General features: G+C 36.6%; 2 protein-coding genes across 2 annotated transcripts in view; both read right to left on the bottom strand.

The window, feature by feature from the left end:
* Positions 1–548: 548 nt before the first annotated feature.
* LOC110458581 lies at positions 549–15,109 on the bottom strand. Its single transcript, XM_021510348.1, has 6 exons — positions 14,571–15,109; positions 12,238–12,268; positions 9,484–9,670; positions 7,107–7,247; positions 4,137–6,365; positions 549–3,029 (listed from the first exon to the last, which is right to left on the bottom strand). The coding sequence occupies exons 1-6, from the start codon at positions 14,829–14,831 to the stop codon at positions 2,234–2,236; spliced, it is 3,645 nt and encodes a 1,214-aa protein (XP_021366023.1). The 5' UTR covers positions 14,832–15,109; the 3' UTR covers positions 549–2,233.
* A 1,054-nt stretch (positions 15,110–16,163) lies between these two features.
* The window catches only part of LOC110458588 (serum amyloid A-5 protein-like), a 4,360-nt gene continuing 3,592 nt past the window's right edge, over positions 16,164–16,931 (bottom strand). The window contains exon 3 of the mRNA XM_021510357.1: positions 16,164–16,491. Within this exon, the coding sequence (XP_021366032.1) occupies positions 16,350–16,491 (142 nt within the window). The 3' untranslated portion in view covers positions 16,164–16,349. The remainder of the gene's footprint in view (positions 16,492–16,931) is intronic.

Below are 16,931 nucleotides of genomic sequence, written 5' to 3'. Positions count from 1 at the left end.
CACGGACGCAGGGTGATTTGAATAGCCCACCATCAGATGATGGTGGGCTGAAAAGTTGATGGAAGACAGATGCTGCACAATTTCATATTGCATAAGGTCACAGGTAAGCTAATGACCTAACCCATACCTGGAAGGGGCATTATATATTTCTCCAGTAATAAGCTTGTGCTTGGTAATAAGCCCCTGCATATATATTTTTTTTGCAAAATTATGCTAACAAAAGCTATTTCATTTTCCTGCAGTAATCTCACTCACAAAAGAGTTTGTCTTTTAGCCTCCTTGTCTTACTGCAGAATAAATATGGTAATGTGCTTAAACAACACTGATGATTTGTCCAAGAAATGGACCATGTCACTAGTCATGATACATACACCAGTGTAGTTTCAAAATGAAATACTTGGTTGATCAGAAGTGACAGTTTTTGATTTTCCAGGAGATAAGTTTCATAAGTAGTTACTCATTAACAAATATAAAACATTCAGAAAATATGGTTAATATAACCATTTCTATTTTATTCAACAAAAACTGGAACAAAAAATGCAGGAAAATCAACAAGTGTAAAATTTGAAAATTCAATTTCATTTTCATTGACATAAAAGTTTTGAGAAGAATTAAATTAGACTGCATTCAGGAATAATTAATATTTTATAATCAGTACCTTATAAATATATATATATAAGCATGGTTTAGTAATTATATTTCAAAAATGTACAAAAAGGTACTACAAGGTTGAAATGCTTAGGATAAATTCACAACAAATGTGACTAATATCACTTGTAAGGTCCAACAATTTTTTCCCCTAAAAAGTTATATGTTTAGGTTATTTTCCTCACACAATATTCAGTTCCCATAGGTTAGATCACAAAGTGTAGTCAAACAAATCCGAAGTATTTTATTAATGTTTGAGAGCAAAAACAGTCTCATCCTTCATGACATGATATGAAATGCTATCTCCACCATCATAAAAATAATTAAGAGTTGAAAACTTCTCAAATTGAGACAAGTTCATGTAAAACAATTATCCTGGTATCATGTATATACATGTATATGTGAATATTGGGGAGAAAAGTCCATTGTGTTATACTGTAAATATAAATAAACCATAAACATATATAAATACATAATTGAATTAACTTCATTCTTTGATCTTACATTATTTTCAGGATGTAGTACACATCTAAATATTTTTTAATTAGGTGATCATTATAAGTGTAATGTTTCTATTCTCTGGTTAATTCCTAACAACTTTCATTCATGCTACTATGATCCTTGTAAAAAGATGACTGAGAAGTAATTATAATTATAATACAATGGAAGTATGCAACATATCAAATTCAACATTTCCAATTTCATTTCTTTTAATTATGTAATTACATCTTACACCTTTTAAAGCGACCTACTATGAAATATTCCTAAACCTTTAGGACTGAATTAAGAGGGCTTCCATTAGCTTATTGGTCCACTATTGGTACTACAGCAGGGAACTATAAATTTGAACTTCGTCCTTCCATCAGTCCATCTGTCCGTGTGTCACTTTGTCCACAGCATATATCATATACTCTTTCACCTACATTTGCTAAATCTTGTACATGCAAGATAAACCTTTTGGAATGCCAAGCATTTCACACTAAAATAAGGTCTTATGCCCCACTTCAACTAGGACCCTTTGCAATTGCTTGGTGCAGAAGATGATCCAGAACTAGGGATTGCTATCAATCTTCAATGGAGTAATGATACATGTACATTTAAAGTAAAATTTGAATCTGATATGTTCACAATTATTCAATCTAAATAAAATATGTATGTTATGTGATTTAAAATAATTACAGTGTACTTTCAATTAGTATACCTGGTACAAAAAGAAAATGCTTATACATGGTTTTTTTAAACAAAGTAATTTCACTTCATGCCAGAAAATCAAGGATACTGGTCAAAAATCATGACCAAGCCTCCAATAGGTGCCTAAGAAAAAGAGGTTTCGAGAAAAAGTTGACAAAGTTAAATGGATGCCACTCCGAGGCATCAGCACACTTAAATGGCTCTTTGGATCAGGGTGAGCTTAATATAAGATTTGAAAATTTAACGTCAGTTGGCAACATCTTTGAAATCTAATGAAGACTTATGCAACTGGATTAACACTGAATACAGTCACTGTGCTTGCTAAAGCATTGTGAAGATAAAATCACATAACAGTATTAGTTAACGTTGTATGATGTTACAATAGTCATTACTCTTAATGAATATTTGACTTGAATAACTGTTCCAAATGAGTCAAAAATCTTTCAGAATTTGATCCGCTCAGAAATAAATTGAACCCTCTGATACGATCATTCACACATTTACCACCTACAAGCACCATCTTTACGCAGTCACTTGCAAGAACTTCATATCCATGCAGTTTGGCAAAGCTGTAGGTGCTATTAGCCTCCATTGGTCCCAAGAACCTGGAAGACAGCACAGACTTAAGGAATGGCTCAATGTCCACGACAAGATACCTGTTGACAAGTGTCAGGACCTCGATACATTGGGACCATGTCTCTGGCCCGGGTTTACAGGTCAGAATATCGGCAATGACGTCACATCCTAGGTCACATCCGTGGAGGAAGTGTACAACGAACTTTACAGCATAATAGGAGGTATCCTTCAGCATTATCCTATTCTGGGTGGACTCGGAATACTGTCCCTGCAACATGGCTGCAAACAGTGGCGATGCCTTGGCTAATCTGTCCTTACTCGCTGGGATGGTGGACACTGTGTCGTGAACAGTGAATTGTATGTCATGACAATGAGATTTATGCTGACATGTGCCAACCTGGGTGTTTTCATTTGCCACAATAACACTGGTCACAAATAGCTCCTCACAGTGCTCATTTCTCAACTTTATGTCAAAGTTGATGATTTTCCCAAGGAAACAGAATGCCTCCAGGATAGGAATATGGTAGGGATGATCTGGTCCAGCATTAAGAATGTCCACATATGTCTTCCATAATCCTTTTTTGAAAAAGTAGAACTTCCACATACCCCTTGCCCTGGAACATAGAAAGAACTCTATATACATTGTACTGAAAGTAGAACTTCCACATACCCCTTGCCCTGGAAAATAGAAGAACTCTATATACTTTGTACTGAAAGTAGAACTTCCACATACCCTTTGCCCTGGAACATAGAAAGAACTCTATACATTGTACCAAAAGTTTCCTAATAAAGCCTTTTAAAATTGATTTCATGTATCATTCATGCAAGTTATTAAGTGTATCAACAAACACATAAACCATGAATGCTAATACATGTACCTAAAACTTGTATGGTTATCTGTTGGAAAGTAAAGATGCTAGAGATATAACAAAGGTTTCCATAATAGCAACAGTGCCCTGAAACAACTTTTGTATGAGATATCGTTATATTTAACACTAATCAGAAGTTTCATCAAAACAGGTTGGGAAAAAGGGCTAATAAAGTGTAGACGAGGTAAAAATAAATCATATATATTTACATATAGTGTTAATAAGGCTAAAACCATATACAGAGACCATATCTAAGTATTTTTGTTTGAGGGGATAATGAAAACTGTAATGTACATTTTAGTAGGATTCCATCATATCCATGTACTGGCCATGGCTACCTGTCCAGGTGGAGTCTTCTTGATCATAAATAAATAATACCCAGGATTAATGCAGGAATAGAAAGTCAGTACTCTTTTTTGAAATAGGGGAAAATATGCGCTGTAGGTGCATGACCCATCCAGCAAGGGCTGCAGGCCGGAGCCAGGGGGAGAGTACACATGAATTACATCTTTAATTTTGTTTCTTGCTGTTCATTACAGATTTTAAAATATCAGCAGCGACATTTAATATCAACACGGGGAAAAATGAAATAAATCACCTAGTTGTGGAACTGATGGAAAATTAAAAGCAAAAAGAACCAAGACATATTCATGTGGTAGTATTTTAGTTACAAATGGGTGAATTTTAAAATTGAAATAGGGGAAAATAAAGCTAAAATAGGAGAGAAAAAATGCCAAACTAGGAGAGGGGAACTGACCCATATTCGGCCACAAAAAAGGCCTGTATATATCCATGAAATACCTCATTACAATGTACAGAATTATACAGTACCTACCACTGAACAGTACTTACCATAGTATGTGAAGAAGACTGACTAGAATATGTATCTTTGAGACTTTCTGCTTGGCCAAGATGTGAGCCACAACCCCTCTCCCGTATGGACTGTCGGCCATTCTACACAAGTCTTGTAGCACAGTGATCCCTGCTCTGCTGGACAGTGATATCTCCTCTTCCTCCTCAGATACACTTCCTGTACTAGTACTAGAAATATTTGCTCTATCTTGACGGGTGGTGTTGAGGGAATTTCTGGCAGAGCTAGTGGCTTCGGGAGACTTGCAGTCCATCATACTTGTTGAAAAGTCGTGCATCTCTCTATTTGTGTCTTCTCCCAAAATCGATAAATCATCTGAACAGAAACTCACTGACCTTGACCTTTGACCTCTGTTATTCCTGTTATCTAGACCTGAATGTTTCTCTTGTAGAATTTTTATCCAGCATTGGTCATTATCTTCTTGGGAAAGGAGTTTGTCATACACAATCCATGGTAGGTCTAACTGGATCAGTTTCCCAAAACAGTTAGGATTACGGGCGAGTCGACACAGAACTCTGGCAGCTCGAGTTTCGCCGATTTGGACGCAGCTTATGTAATCTAAAAGACAGCAAAGCACATCGGTAGACACCAGGTACTTAGTGGGGTCCGGCATCTGTGACACAAATGACAGAATCATCAGGATGTGATTTTCAGTAGGAGTTGGAGACTTTCTGAATGTCATTACTAACCTGGGTTTCTTGGAAACGTGTTGTTTAAGTAATGCCTCGGGAGAAGTTGGAGGTAGCTTATGTTTCCTATTTGGTCCACTGTTGATTGTTGCTCCTCCCAAATCAAAAAGAACCTTGGGCAATGGTTGACGTTTCAATAGTTCATTTGTCTGTTGGTCTACACTTTTTGTGCCGGTATCAAATCCCTGAGAAGAATATATTGGGTTTTCGTCTTGCTTATCATTTTTGTGAGAAATTTCACATTTTTCAACTTCACCGTCTACATTATTTTTATGTTCCATGTTTTTCATACTTGATACTTTCGTGGTTTGTTCAGAATCGTCACTCTGACCTTTAAGTGTATCGCTGGAGTCTATCTCTTGGTTGTCTTCTTCTTCTGAATAAACCATGACAACATCCGAGTCGAGTCCTAACTCCTGTCCAGACGAACTAGGAGACAGCCCTGACATATTACTGGGACTTGGCTGTTTCTCAGGACTGCTGCAGGTGAAGGGTAAACTACAAACTAATCCGTAGTTCGGGTCTTCATTGACCTTTGACATGGTGGGGCTGGAAGGGCTGGTAGGGCTGTAGTCCCCTGGAGAGAGACTTGGTGAGTAATAGGATATGGTGCTCAGGGGACTAGTACTGGGGTACTGTGGGGAGGTCTGCTCCTGGGTGAATGACTTACACTTGGCCCCCTGACTGTAGGCATCAAGGGTCCACTCTGACGACACCTGGTAAGTAGGGCTGTCAATACTGTAATGGTATTTCTTATCTGTGAGTGTTGCAGATTTCTCTGAATTATCTTGGTTCGTTGGTCCCACCTGAGTATTTCCACTAACTTTTTCCTTGTCTTCACATATACTTCCCTGTTTATGATCTGTTACTATCAGTTTTCTCTGCACATTGCTGGAGTCCAATACTGATTCTGACTGCCCCTCTGTTTCTGCTGTATCAAACGGCTGTGTCTGGTATTCATGTGAGATATCAGTTGTGTCCAGTTCCTCTGAAACAGATGATGTAATTGTATCTAGATCTGCTGGTTCCTTGTCAAGTTTGACCACAGTTGAGGTGAACTCGGCCACTCTTTGAAGATGAATGAGTAAAAGTGGTACAAGACCATTCTGAAGTAAAAGTTCCAAACTGCTTTCATCATACAAAAAACACAGCAGAGCACTGATCAGACGGTCATGTAAACGTTTGTAATGTGTGTCCTTTAGACACTCCAGGAACTTTGGCAGTATGTTGTTGTCTCTAATCTTCACACGGTTAACCACATCCTTACAGCAAGCACACAGAACATTGAGGACAGAAAACCTCTTGTCTTTATCAAAGTCACCTTCACCTTCAAAGTAGTCAATGAATTGTGTGATTCCACCAGCATTGCCCAGCTCTGCCCGTGCATGAGAATGATCAGCCAACCGTATGAGAGTGGTAAAGGACTGGTGGGCGAGAGTACTGTCTTCGTGTGTTACCGCTGACAACAGCTCAGCAATACCACCTGCACTCACAACTTGACTGGCATAACCACTGCTGCACCTTTGAAGACAAATGAGTGTGCGGGTTACCAAGTATTAACTTAAGGATACATGTGAACACATTTTGAAATATAACTCCTTTTTCAAAAGAGTTCTGCAGAAAGAAACTTGTAAAATACATCTACTTGGTTACAGGTAGATATTATAGTTGAAATTTACACAAGAATGCCTTAATTTAACTTGTTTAACTACTTCTAAATTAATAAGTAATGGTACCTACCTAGCAAATATAGCAAGGGAGATAACTACCACAAATCTTGATGTTGCAGAAAAGTATTAACATGACGAAAAACAAAGTGAGATGGTGTTTACATATTCAAGTGTGACCTTTGACCCTTTAACTTTGACCTATGACCACCAAAATCAAATCAGTTGATGTAGAACTCAATGGTATCATACCATGGTATAAACTAAATCAGTTGATGTAGAACTCAATGTTATCATACCATGGTATTAACTAAATCAGTTGTTGTAGAACTCAATGGTATCATACCATGGTATAAACTAAATCAGTTATGTAGAACTCAATGGTATCATACCATGGTATAAACTAAATCAGTTGATGTAGAACTCAATGGTATCATACCATGGTATTAACTAAATCAGTTGATGTAGAACTCAATGGTATCATACCATGCTATTAACTAAATCTGTTGACAGGTTGATGAGGTATCTTTTACACAGAAAATAAATTCTAAAAAGCTACATAGCATGGTTGTACAATAATAAATCCTGTTCTTACCCTTGAGTTGATGTCTCGAACACCATACGTAATGCAGCACTCTTCACCTCTCTGTCTTCATCCGACAGTAATTTCACCACACATCGCACAGCGTCACCAGCCACCAGTTTCTCCTGGTGTTTCTGTGTCTTTCCCAGCAACCTTTCAATGGAAAATCCTGTATTTCATGTTCAATAAATAATTTAAAGACTTCATAAAATATTATGATTATTTTAATGTTGTCATTTCCAGAACATAGCTATGTTTAAACTGACAAATGACAGTCTAAATACTGGAGGCCCCATTTAATAGGGGTAATGCAGGTGACGGTTACAAGTCATAAATGAATTACAACACTTTTGGTTTCTTTGGCAGACACACATATACAGTGTACTACTTTATCTACTGGTGGTTGTATGACACAGTGATACCAAAGATCTGCCAGTAAGTGGCATAGGGTAACTTCCTTCAGGCAGCACACTAGCAATAAAATCTGGAAAAATCATTCTTACAAAAAAAGTTTTTTTTAGGATAATAACACTGCAGATGACCTAAAAACAAAACTAGAACACTGGCATGTCAGCAAGGGCCCTACCATATGCCTGATTGTACCCCCTCTCCCTAGAGTCTATTTCTATCTATAGTAACATTGACTTTGACCTTATAAACTATTTAAACCCCTATTGCACATCTACATATCACAGTTTGTCATGAAGAAAGGTGAGTGTATTATCATCAGTGCACCAACTGACAATTCAAATTGTTTCTTATCATCAGTGCACCAACTGACCATTCAAATTGTTTCTGTCACTTTCAGTAAATTTTTAAACACACTGTTTTGTTGTCCATTTGTTTTTTACAATATGAGATGTTTAGACAGTCTGTTTACTTATGTTTTTGACACTCTGATGACGTTTAGACACACCATTTACATTTGGTTAGCAATATGAGGATGATTGTACACTTTTTACCATTTTTTGACATTATGAGGATGATTATACACTTTTTACCATTTTTTGACATTATGAGGATGATTGTACAATTTTTACCATTTTTTGACATTATGAGGATGATTATACACTTTTTACCATTTTTTGACATTATGAGGATGATTGTACACTTTTTACCATTTTTTGACATTATGAGGATGATTGTACACTTTTTACCATTTTTTGACATTATGAGGATGATTGTACACTTTTTACCATTTTTTGACATTATGAGGATGATTGTACACTTTTTACCATTTTTTGACATTATGAGGATGATTGTACACTTTTTACCATTTTTTGACATTATGAGGATGATTGTACACTTTTTACCATTTTTTGACATTATGAGGATGATTGTACACTTTTTACCATTTTTTGACATTATGAGGATGATTGTACACTTTTTACCATTTTTTGACATTATGAGGATGATTGTACACTTTTTACCATTTTTTGACATTATGAGGATGATTGTACACTTTTTACCATTTTTTGACATTATGAGGATGATTGTACACTTTTTACCATTTTTTGACATTATGAGGATGATTGTACACTTTTTACCATTTTTTGACATTATGAGGATGATTGTACACTTTTTACCATTTTTTGACATTATGAGGATGATTGTACACTTTTTACCATTTTTTGACATTATGAGGATGATTGTACACTTTTTACCATTTTTTGACATTATGAGGATGATTGTACACTTTTTACCATTTTTTGACATTATGAGGATGATTGTACACTTTTTACCATTTTTTGACATTATGAGGATGATTGTACACTTTTTACCATTTTTTGACATTATGAGGATGATTGTACACTTTTTACCATTTTTTGACATTATGAGGATGATTGTACACTTTTTACCATTTTTTGACATTATGAGGATGATTGTACACTTTTTACCATTTTTTGACATTATGAGGATGATTGTACACTTTTTACCATTTTTTGACATTATGAGGATGATTGTACACTTTTTACCATTTTTTGACATTATGAGGATGATTGTACACTTTTTACCATTTTTTGACATTATGAGGATGATTGTACACTTTTTACCATTTTTTGACATTATGAGGATGATTGTACACTTTTTACCATTTTTTGACATTATGAGGATGATTGTACACTTTTTACCATTTTTTGACATTATGAGGATGATTGTACACTTTTTACCATTTTTTGACATTATGAGGCTGATTGTACACTTTTTATCTTTGTTTTTGACACTATGAGAATATCAAGACAAAGTTTACTTTTGAACAATTTGAGGATATTTCGACACCCAAGGACCGTTATTAACTACCTGATAATCTTGCAGTAGATGAGTGTAGGACTGTTATTAACTACCTGATAATCCTGCAGTAGATGAGTGTAGGACCGTTATTAACTACCTGATAATCCTGCAGTAGATGAGTTTGCTCTCTTTACTAGGTGTAAGTTGTAGGAACTCCACCACACGGTCCAAAGTGTCAGTCCCATGTACAGCATCAGCATTCACAGGTAGCAGAGCTGCATTGGACAGTGTCCTACAGCTGCGGTTCTGAATACTGACAGACTCCGAGGTACAAAACAGGTCCGCTGCAAATATAATCATAGTTGATAATATTACGGATAAAATCAAGCCTCTTGTGGTTCCTTTTCTAAGAATCAGTATGTAGGTTTCTTGATAGACCAGGGTACCCCGAACCCTACTCGGACATCAGACTCCAGATCAGTTGTAAGAAGAATTAGACAGAGAAATGGCACTAGTATTAGTATGGCCTGGTAGAGTGGTTTTAAAATATATCTTGTCTCATGCTAACATTCAGATTCAATGGTAAATCCAGACCCCAATTAATATTTTTGCTCTTGAAAAAGTGAGGGAACCTGACAGATTGTTTGTCCATCTGTAACACATTGCTTTCAAAACAAAACTTTCCTTAATATTTTGGGGAAGTAAGCAATAATCTGGTCTGCTTGTGAATTGGATAATGGCAATACTCAGGTCATGTTTGTAGATTAATAGAGTTTTTTCATTCCCTTGGGAGTGAGAAAGGGGTATCCCAACTTGAGGGGTGAATATTCTCAAGTTGCCAAACAGGAAAGGAGGTGGTCAGATAAACTGAATTCAATAACATTGATACTGACATCACAGTTAACATTGATACTGACATCACAGTTAACAATGATACTGACATCACAGTTAACAATGATACTGACATGTTAACATTGATACTAACATCACAGTTAACATTGATACTGACATCACAGTTAACATTGATACTGACATCACAGTTAACATTGATATTGACATCACAGTTAACAATGATACTGACATGTTAACATTGATACTGACATCACAGTTAACATTGATACTGACATCACAGTTAACATTGATACTGACATCACAGTTAACATTGATACTGACATCACAGTTAACATTGATACTGACATCACAGTTAACATTGATACTGACATCACAGTTAACATTGATACTGACATCACAGTTAACATTGATACTGACATCACAGTTAACATTGATACTGACATCACAGTTAACATTGATACTGACATCACAGTTAACATTGATACTGACATCACAGTTAACATTGATACTGACATCACAGTTAACATTGATACTGACATCACAGTTAACATTGATACTGACATCACAGTTAACATTGATACTGACATCACAGTTAACATTGATACTGACATCACAGTTAACATTGATACTGACATCACAGTTAACATTGATACTGACATCACAGTTAACATTGATACTGACATCACAGTTAACATTGATACTGACATCACAGTTAACATTGATACTGACATCACAGTTAACATTGATACTGACATCACAGTTAACATTGATACTGACATCACAGTTAACATTGATACTGACATCACAGTTAACATTGATACTGACATCACAGTTAACATTGATACTGACATCACAGTTAACATTGATACTGACATCACAGTTAACATTGATACTGACATCACAGTTAACATTGATACTGACATCACAGTTAACATTGATACTGACATCACAGTTAACATTGATACTGACATCACAGTTAACATTGATACTGACATCACAGTTAACATTGATACTGACATCACAGTTAACATTGATACTGACATCACAGTTAACATTGATACTGACATCACAGTTAACATTGATACTGACATCACAGTTAACATTGATACTGACATCACAGTTAACATTGATACTGACATCACAGTTAACATTGATACTGACATCACAGTTAACATTGATACTGACATCACAGTTAACATTGATACTGACATCACAGTTAACATTGATACTGACATCACAGTTAACATTGATACTGACATCACAGTTAACATTGATACTGACATCACAGTTAACATTGATACTGACATCACAGTTAACATTGATACTGACATCACAGTTAACATTGATACTGACATCACAGTTAACATTGATACTGACATCACAGTTAACATTGATACTGACATCACAGTTAACATTGATACTGACATCACAGTTAACATTGATACTGACATCACAGTTAACATTGATACTGACATCACAGTTAACATTGATACTGACATCACAGTTAACATTGATACTGACATCACAGTTAACATTGATACTGACATCACAGTTAACATTGATACTGACATCACAGTAAACATTGATACAGACATGTTAACATTGATACTGACATCACAGTTAACAATGATACTGACATCACAGTTAACATTGATACTGACATGTTAACATTGATACTGACATGTTAACATTGATACTGACATGTTAACATCGATACTGACATCACAGTTAACATTGATACTGACATCACAGTTAACAATGATACTGACATGTTAACAATGTTACTGACATCACAGTTAACAATGATACTGACATAACAGTTAACATTGATACTGACATCACAGTTAACATTGGTACTGACATCACAGTTAACATTGATACTGACATCACAGTTAACAATTTTCATTTTGTCCATAAGTAGTTGAATCAAACTTACCTAGGGTAGGTATCCCTCCAATTGATACTGACATGTTAACATTGATACTGACATGTTAACATTGATACTGACATCACAGTTAACAATTTTCATTTTGACCATAAGTAGTTGAATCAAACTTACCTAGGGTAGGTATCCCTCCACATTTATGTACCTAGAAGGACAAGAAGTTCAGAGGTGATTTAATTGTAATAATGATATTTAAAATTAATGCTGTTTGTTGATGTTATTCAAAAAGATATCATTCCTGGCCACAAAGATGTGAAAACCAATTACAAATGAATGTTAAAACCTATACTGATGTGTATATTTAGAGAGAATTGTGCATCTCTGTTACAGTCAAGATGTTAGAGGACTATATGTAACCAGTCAGTAGAACTGGGTTGGGTAATTGATGGTGATCGGTTGGTGTCCTCAGTTTGAGTGTCTGTCTAGAGTTTGGAGGGCCATCCATGTTTTAAATCTAGCTGTCGCACATATTTCTTTTTCTGATACAGTTGATGCCCAACTAAATACATATTTGGTGTATGGGTGGTGCTGGATAGAGCACTTCCCTTTTCACCAAAATAATAATTAAATACCAAAGTAAATTTAATTCCATTTATAGTGTGGATTTGCATATGTTATGTAGAACTATTTTTATAGGTGGAAGGACTTCTTGCTTTTGCCTCTGCATCGATTAATTAAAACATACCGTGACCGGTTTACTGCTTTACAGGCAAGAACACATGTCACGTGACAGGCGATAGCGTCACTTGAACAAATTTTGTCAGAGGCCAAAGGTAAGAAGTTTCGATCATTTTTTATCCCGCCTCCATCCCCTCATCTCCACCAAGCATTGGGGATATTTAAATATACTCATAATTAATCTTCGGAGAGTCATTTATCATGATTGGATTTTGTTTACTTACTTGATGTATGCAAGGGCCAGGTTTTTTTTTGCCCCCCTCCTGCGATAGTCCATAGAATCACTATTGGATATTGCACAATGACTACATGTATTTTAGGTCAGGTGTAGTGACATGTAGTGTATACATGTTTGTTCTTTATGTCGTTTTGTGAATAAACGGCCTATTTCATATCACACTGGTATTACTGGATCTCATTTGCTTTTTGTATAATGAGTATGGCTTGCTGTGTGGCTAGTGTAAAGAATCGCACACTATAAATATAAGTAATGGGTCAGTGCTGCCTGATCATGTGTGTGTGTTTCCTCAAGGTACTTTGGTTTCCTCCCACAGTAAGACCATCTTATTATGGTAATTATACAAGTTGGAAAAAACATGATTTTGTAACAAAAATCAATTTTATTTCTATCGAATATAAGCACAGAAGGCAATATATTGTCAGTGTTAGCTCGCATGTTTTCAGAGTTGACGACTTTGTTACAGTGTTGATTGAAAGTTTAGAGGTTCCAGGTTCAAATCCCACTCTGAGCAGTGAGCGGCTGTCTGCATTTTCCCTAGTTCCTGACCTAACAGGAAAGAGAGTCAGTGTGCTAGCAGTATGGGGATCGAACCTGTGACCCGCAGCTTCCCAGTATGCCCCTCTACCAGTTGAGCTTATGGGAATTCCACCCATGTCTTGAAGCCCAATTAAAACCTGCAACACCTTGTTAAACTTGTTGGTGTTGGTGGCAGTGGGGGGTAGGGTGGTGGCAGTGGTGGGGATGGTGGTGGCAGTGGTGGTGGGGATGGTGGTGGCAGTGGGGGGTAGGGTGGTGGCAGTGGTGGGGATGGTGGTGGCAGTGGTGGTGGAGAGGGTGGTGGCAGTGGGGGGTAGGGTGGTGGCAGTGGTGGGAATGGTGGTGGCAGTGGTGGTGGAGAGGGTGGGGTCATTAATCTAAACTCCTTGAACATCTAATGATATTCCCTGCACATCAGGATAGGTCCATTAGCACTATAGCCTCTGGAGCAGTAACTGCAATCACAACTTCCTACATTAAAAAAATTGTAGCCTGCTTCTCGGGTCCCTGTGTATGTGGCTCTGGCTTGTCTTTGAGGCCTTTCAGTGTCACTTCATTGTACCAAAGGGACCTGAGATTTCGTTACAGCTAACTTGTTATATTTGGACCTAAACTGGGGTGTTCAGAGATATATTACACGTCTTATTTAAGGGATTTGGTAACTTTCGGTAAAAACTTCAACCTCAATGATAAGTTACATTCAAATGACGCTACCAATTATGAGATATAACTCGTTTATATCATCATTGGGGTGGCATTTTTACCAAATAGTAAATATGTTTGATATTACTTAGTTAAGGTTCAGCTACAGCTGTAACAAATTTTCAGGTCCCTGTGTAGTCCCAATTATTCTGACGTTTTATTACGACTTTTTTATATCGATAACGATATAACTGTACAAAAAATAAATCGATAAAACGTCAGAATAATTCGGACTAGTCCCTGTGCAGTGTACATCTGTAAGTTACCGCCGTTTTGGACACAATCTTACGTCTTTCCTGGCCTTTTCCTCCATACACAGGTTGCCAAGGACACTGAGAACGATGTCGGTTGTCTGTGGCAGCTGTTGTTCTCGTATATCGTCCGATAACAGGAATAGAGCCTTGTGTACAAATCCATGTTGGATGAGCTCACGGATACCGGCTGATGATTTGATAACTTTTGTTCGAATTTCTACCAAAATGTTATATATTTGTCTGGGAGTGCCATTAGAAATCTTGAGCAAAGCCCTCTCGACATATTTAGTTGTCATTTTACTGTTTTCATCCTAAATGAGTGACCGGCTCTCACAAAACCAAAAAAAAAGCTGGCACAAGCAAGATTTCTTTACTTGACTAAAAGGGGGGGTCACTCTATATGACAACAGCTGGTCTTTCCATTTGTACAACAAAGTAGCCTCCCTTGCTATATATTGAAATTTTGTCTATGATCACGTGCTGTAATTAGAGGCATCGTCACGGAACAGAAAACAACCTTATTAAAATGTCGTAACATCAGTAAACGGGAGCAATGAGAAGATCTTAATTTAATGACATTGAGCACGGACTTAGCCTAGGTTTATAGGGTTAAGATATATCACGGAATATAATTAGATGTTATCTAAGTCCGTGGATATATATATATATGCATATATAACTATAACTATTTTCAGACTACTCATGATACATAGTGTACATAACAGAAATAAAACATATTTTATCACGGGATCATTATAATTATATGTGTTACAGATTGATTAATTAGTGTTATATATCAACAATGGAAACTTCCTATAGTCCACGTCAAAATAATTACTGGTTTTGTAACCTGCCCATAGCAGTATAATATAGAGTGTGTTGTTACAGTTTACAGCGACATCGTACAGACTCGAATAAAGCTTTCCTGAGACTGCCAGGGACATTTTTCATAAACATCCTCTTTAAAAAAAACCACTTTAAACTCAACGTGTCAAAATTATTGTTATTTTGTAATAATTGTATGCTTTAAAATAGTGTTATACCAGAGACGTATAATACATTATTATACGTCTCTGGTTATACCAAGTGTCTAAGAAAAATCGACTGTAATGGGATCTTAATGTATACCTAAATTGTATTGTCATGATTTATTGATAGTTCCGGTATATTGTGTTGGTAGTAGTACGGTATAACACACGCGCACACCACACTGAGGAATGTGTAAGCAGCCTTACCCAGTCGTATCCTACCACGTGATCCTTTTTTTGTACCTCCGTGCAGATGCTTTGATGTTCAGTAAGGACAGTAATTAAGATATAAAAATAAAATTTAACGGATCTTTATACAATTTTGTCGTCGTATAGTATATGTATAATGTACATGTATAAAAATGTATCAAATATCACAGGGACCTACGAATTTGTTACAACTATATTAAACCTAAGCTGAGATGTACAGAGTAATTTTACACCCCCACAAAGGTGTAAAATTATGCTGAAAAACCTCAGTTTCAAAATGTCTAAGTTTGATGTTAGGGCCAGAGCAAACTCGGGTTACTGTGTATGTATAGAAAGCATCACCATCATCATCATCACCATCATCAGCAGCAGCAACAACAACAACGTACATTACTTTAACAGTATTTTTTATTTTATTTTGAATGAAGAAATGGATATAAAACCCCACAAAATCTGGATTGCCGTCGATTGCTAGTTTTACATTTTGACTGCAAAGTCATTCGTAAACATGTCACACGAAGAAGGCGATGAGGAAAACTGCAACCGGGACACGAGTTTTGCCAGGGATGGACAAGTTCAGTATTGGTCGGGGAGGTCCCTTGGGCGGTACCTATTCGGGTCACCGCCGTTACGACCCCACTCATTGGCTTCCTGGTCTGCACGCGTGTCCTCTGCACCACGCCCACTCACACCGCCTTGCCAGTTTTCTCGTGCATCACTGAATAAAACAAGACAATGGTTTATCAAAAACAGACTTGATGGTGTCATTGTTATTAGTGACGCGTGATCAAAGTACAAATTGTTCATCGCTAACAAACAGTATTTCTGTGCAAATATTCGCTCACCGGTTTCCCACTACAATGAACCACAGGTGCTGGACACACAGGTAAAAAGTTCAGAAAAAGTAAAATAACTGGGAAAATGTTCAAAGTCATTTTAATTTATATGCAAATACTAAATCCTGTGTTAACAAGGTTACCGCGAGCGGTATATAATACGCCCGTCACACATTGAATGAGCAGTTGTTTGTATGATTGAAATATATGAAGTATTTGTGAGTAATTGATATTAAAAGAGAAATCATTCAACATAACTGGTAGATCAATGAGTGCAATACAACATCATGGAACGCATGCATCGCATTAATGAAACCAAGGG

This window comes from Mizuhopecten yessoensis, unplaced genomic scaffold (genome assembly GCF_002113885.1).
Source record: "Mizuhopecten yessoensis strain PY_sf001 unplaced genomic scaffold, ASM211388v2 scaffold9651, whole genome shotgun sequence".
Taxonomy (NCBI): domain Eukaryota; kingdom Metazoa; phylum Mollusca; class Bivalvia; order Pectinida; family Pectinidae; genus Mizuhopecten; species Mizuhopecten yessoensis.
Note: the sequence above shows the minus strand (reverse complement) of the source record. Positions and strands in the feature narration are given on the sequence as shown.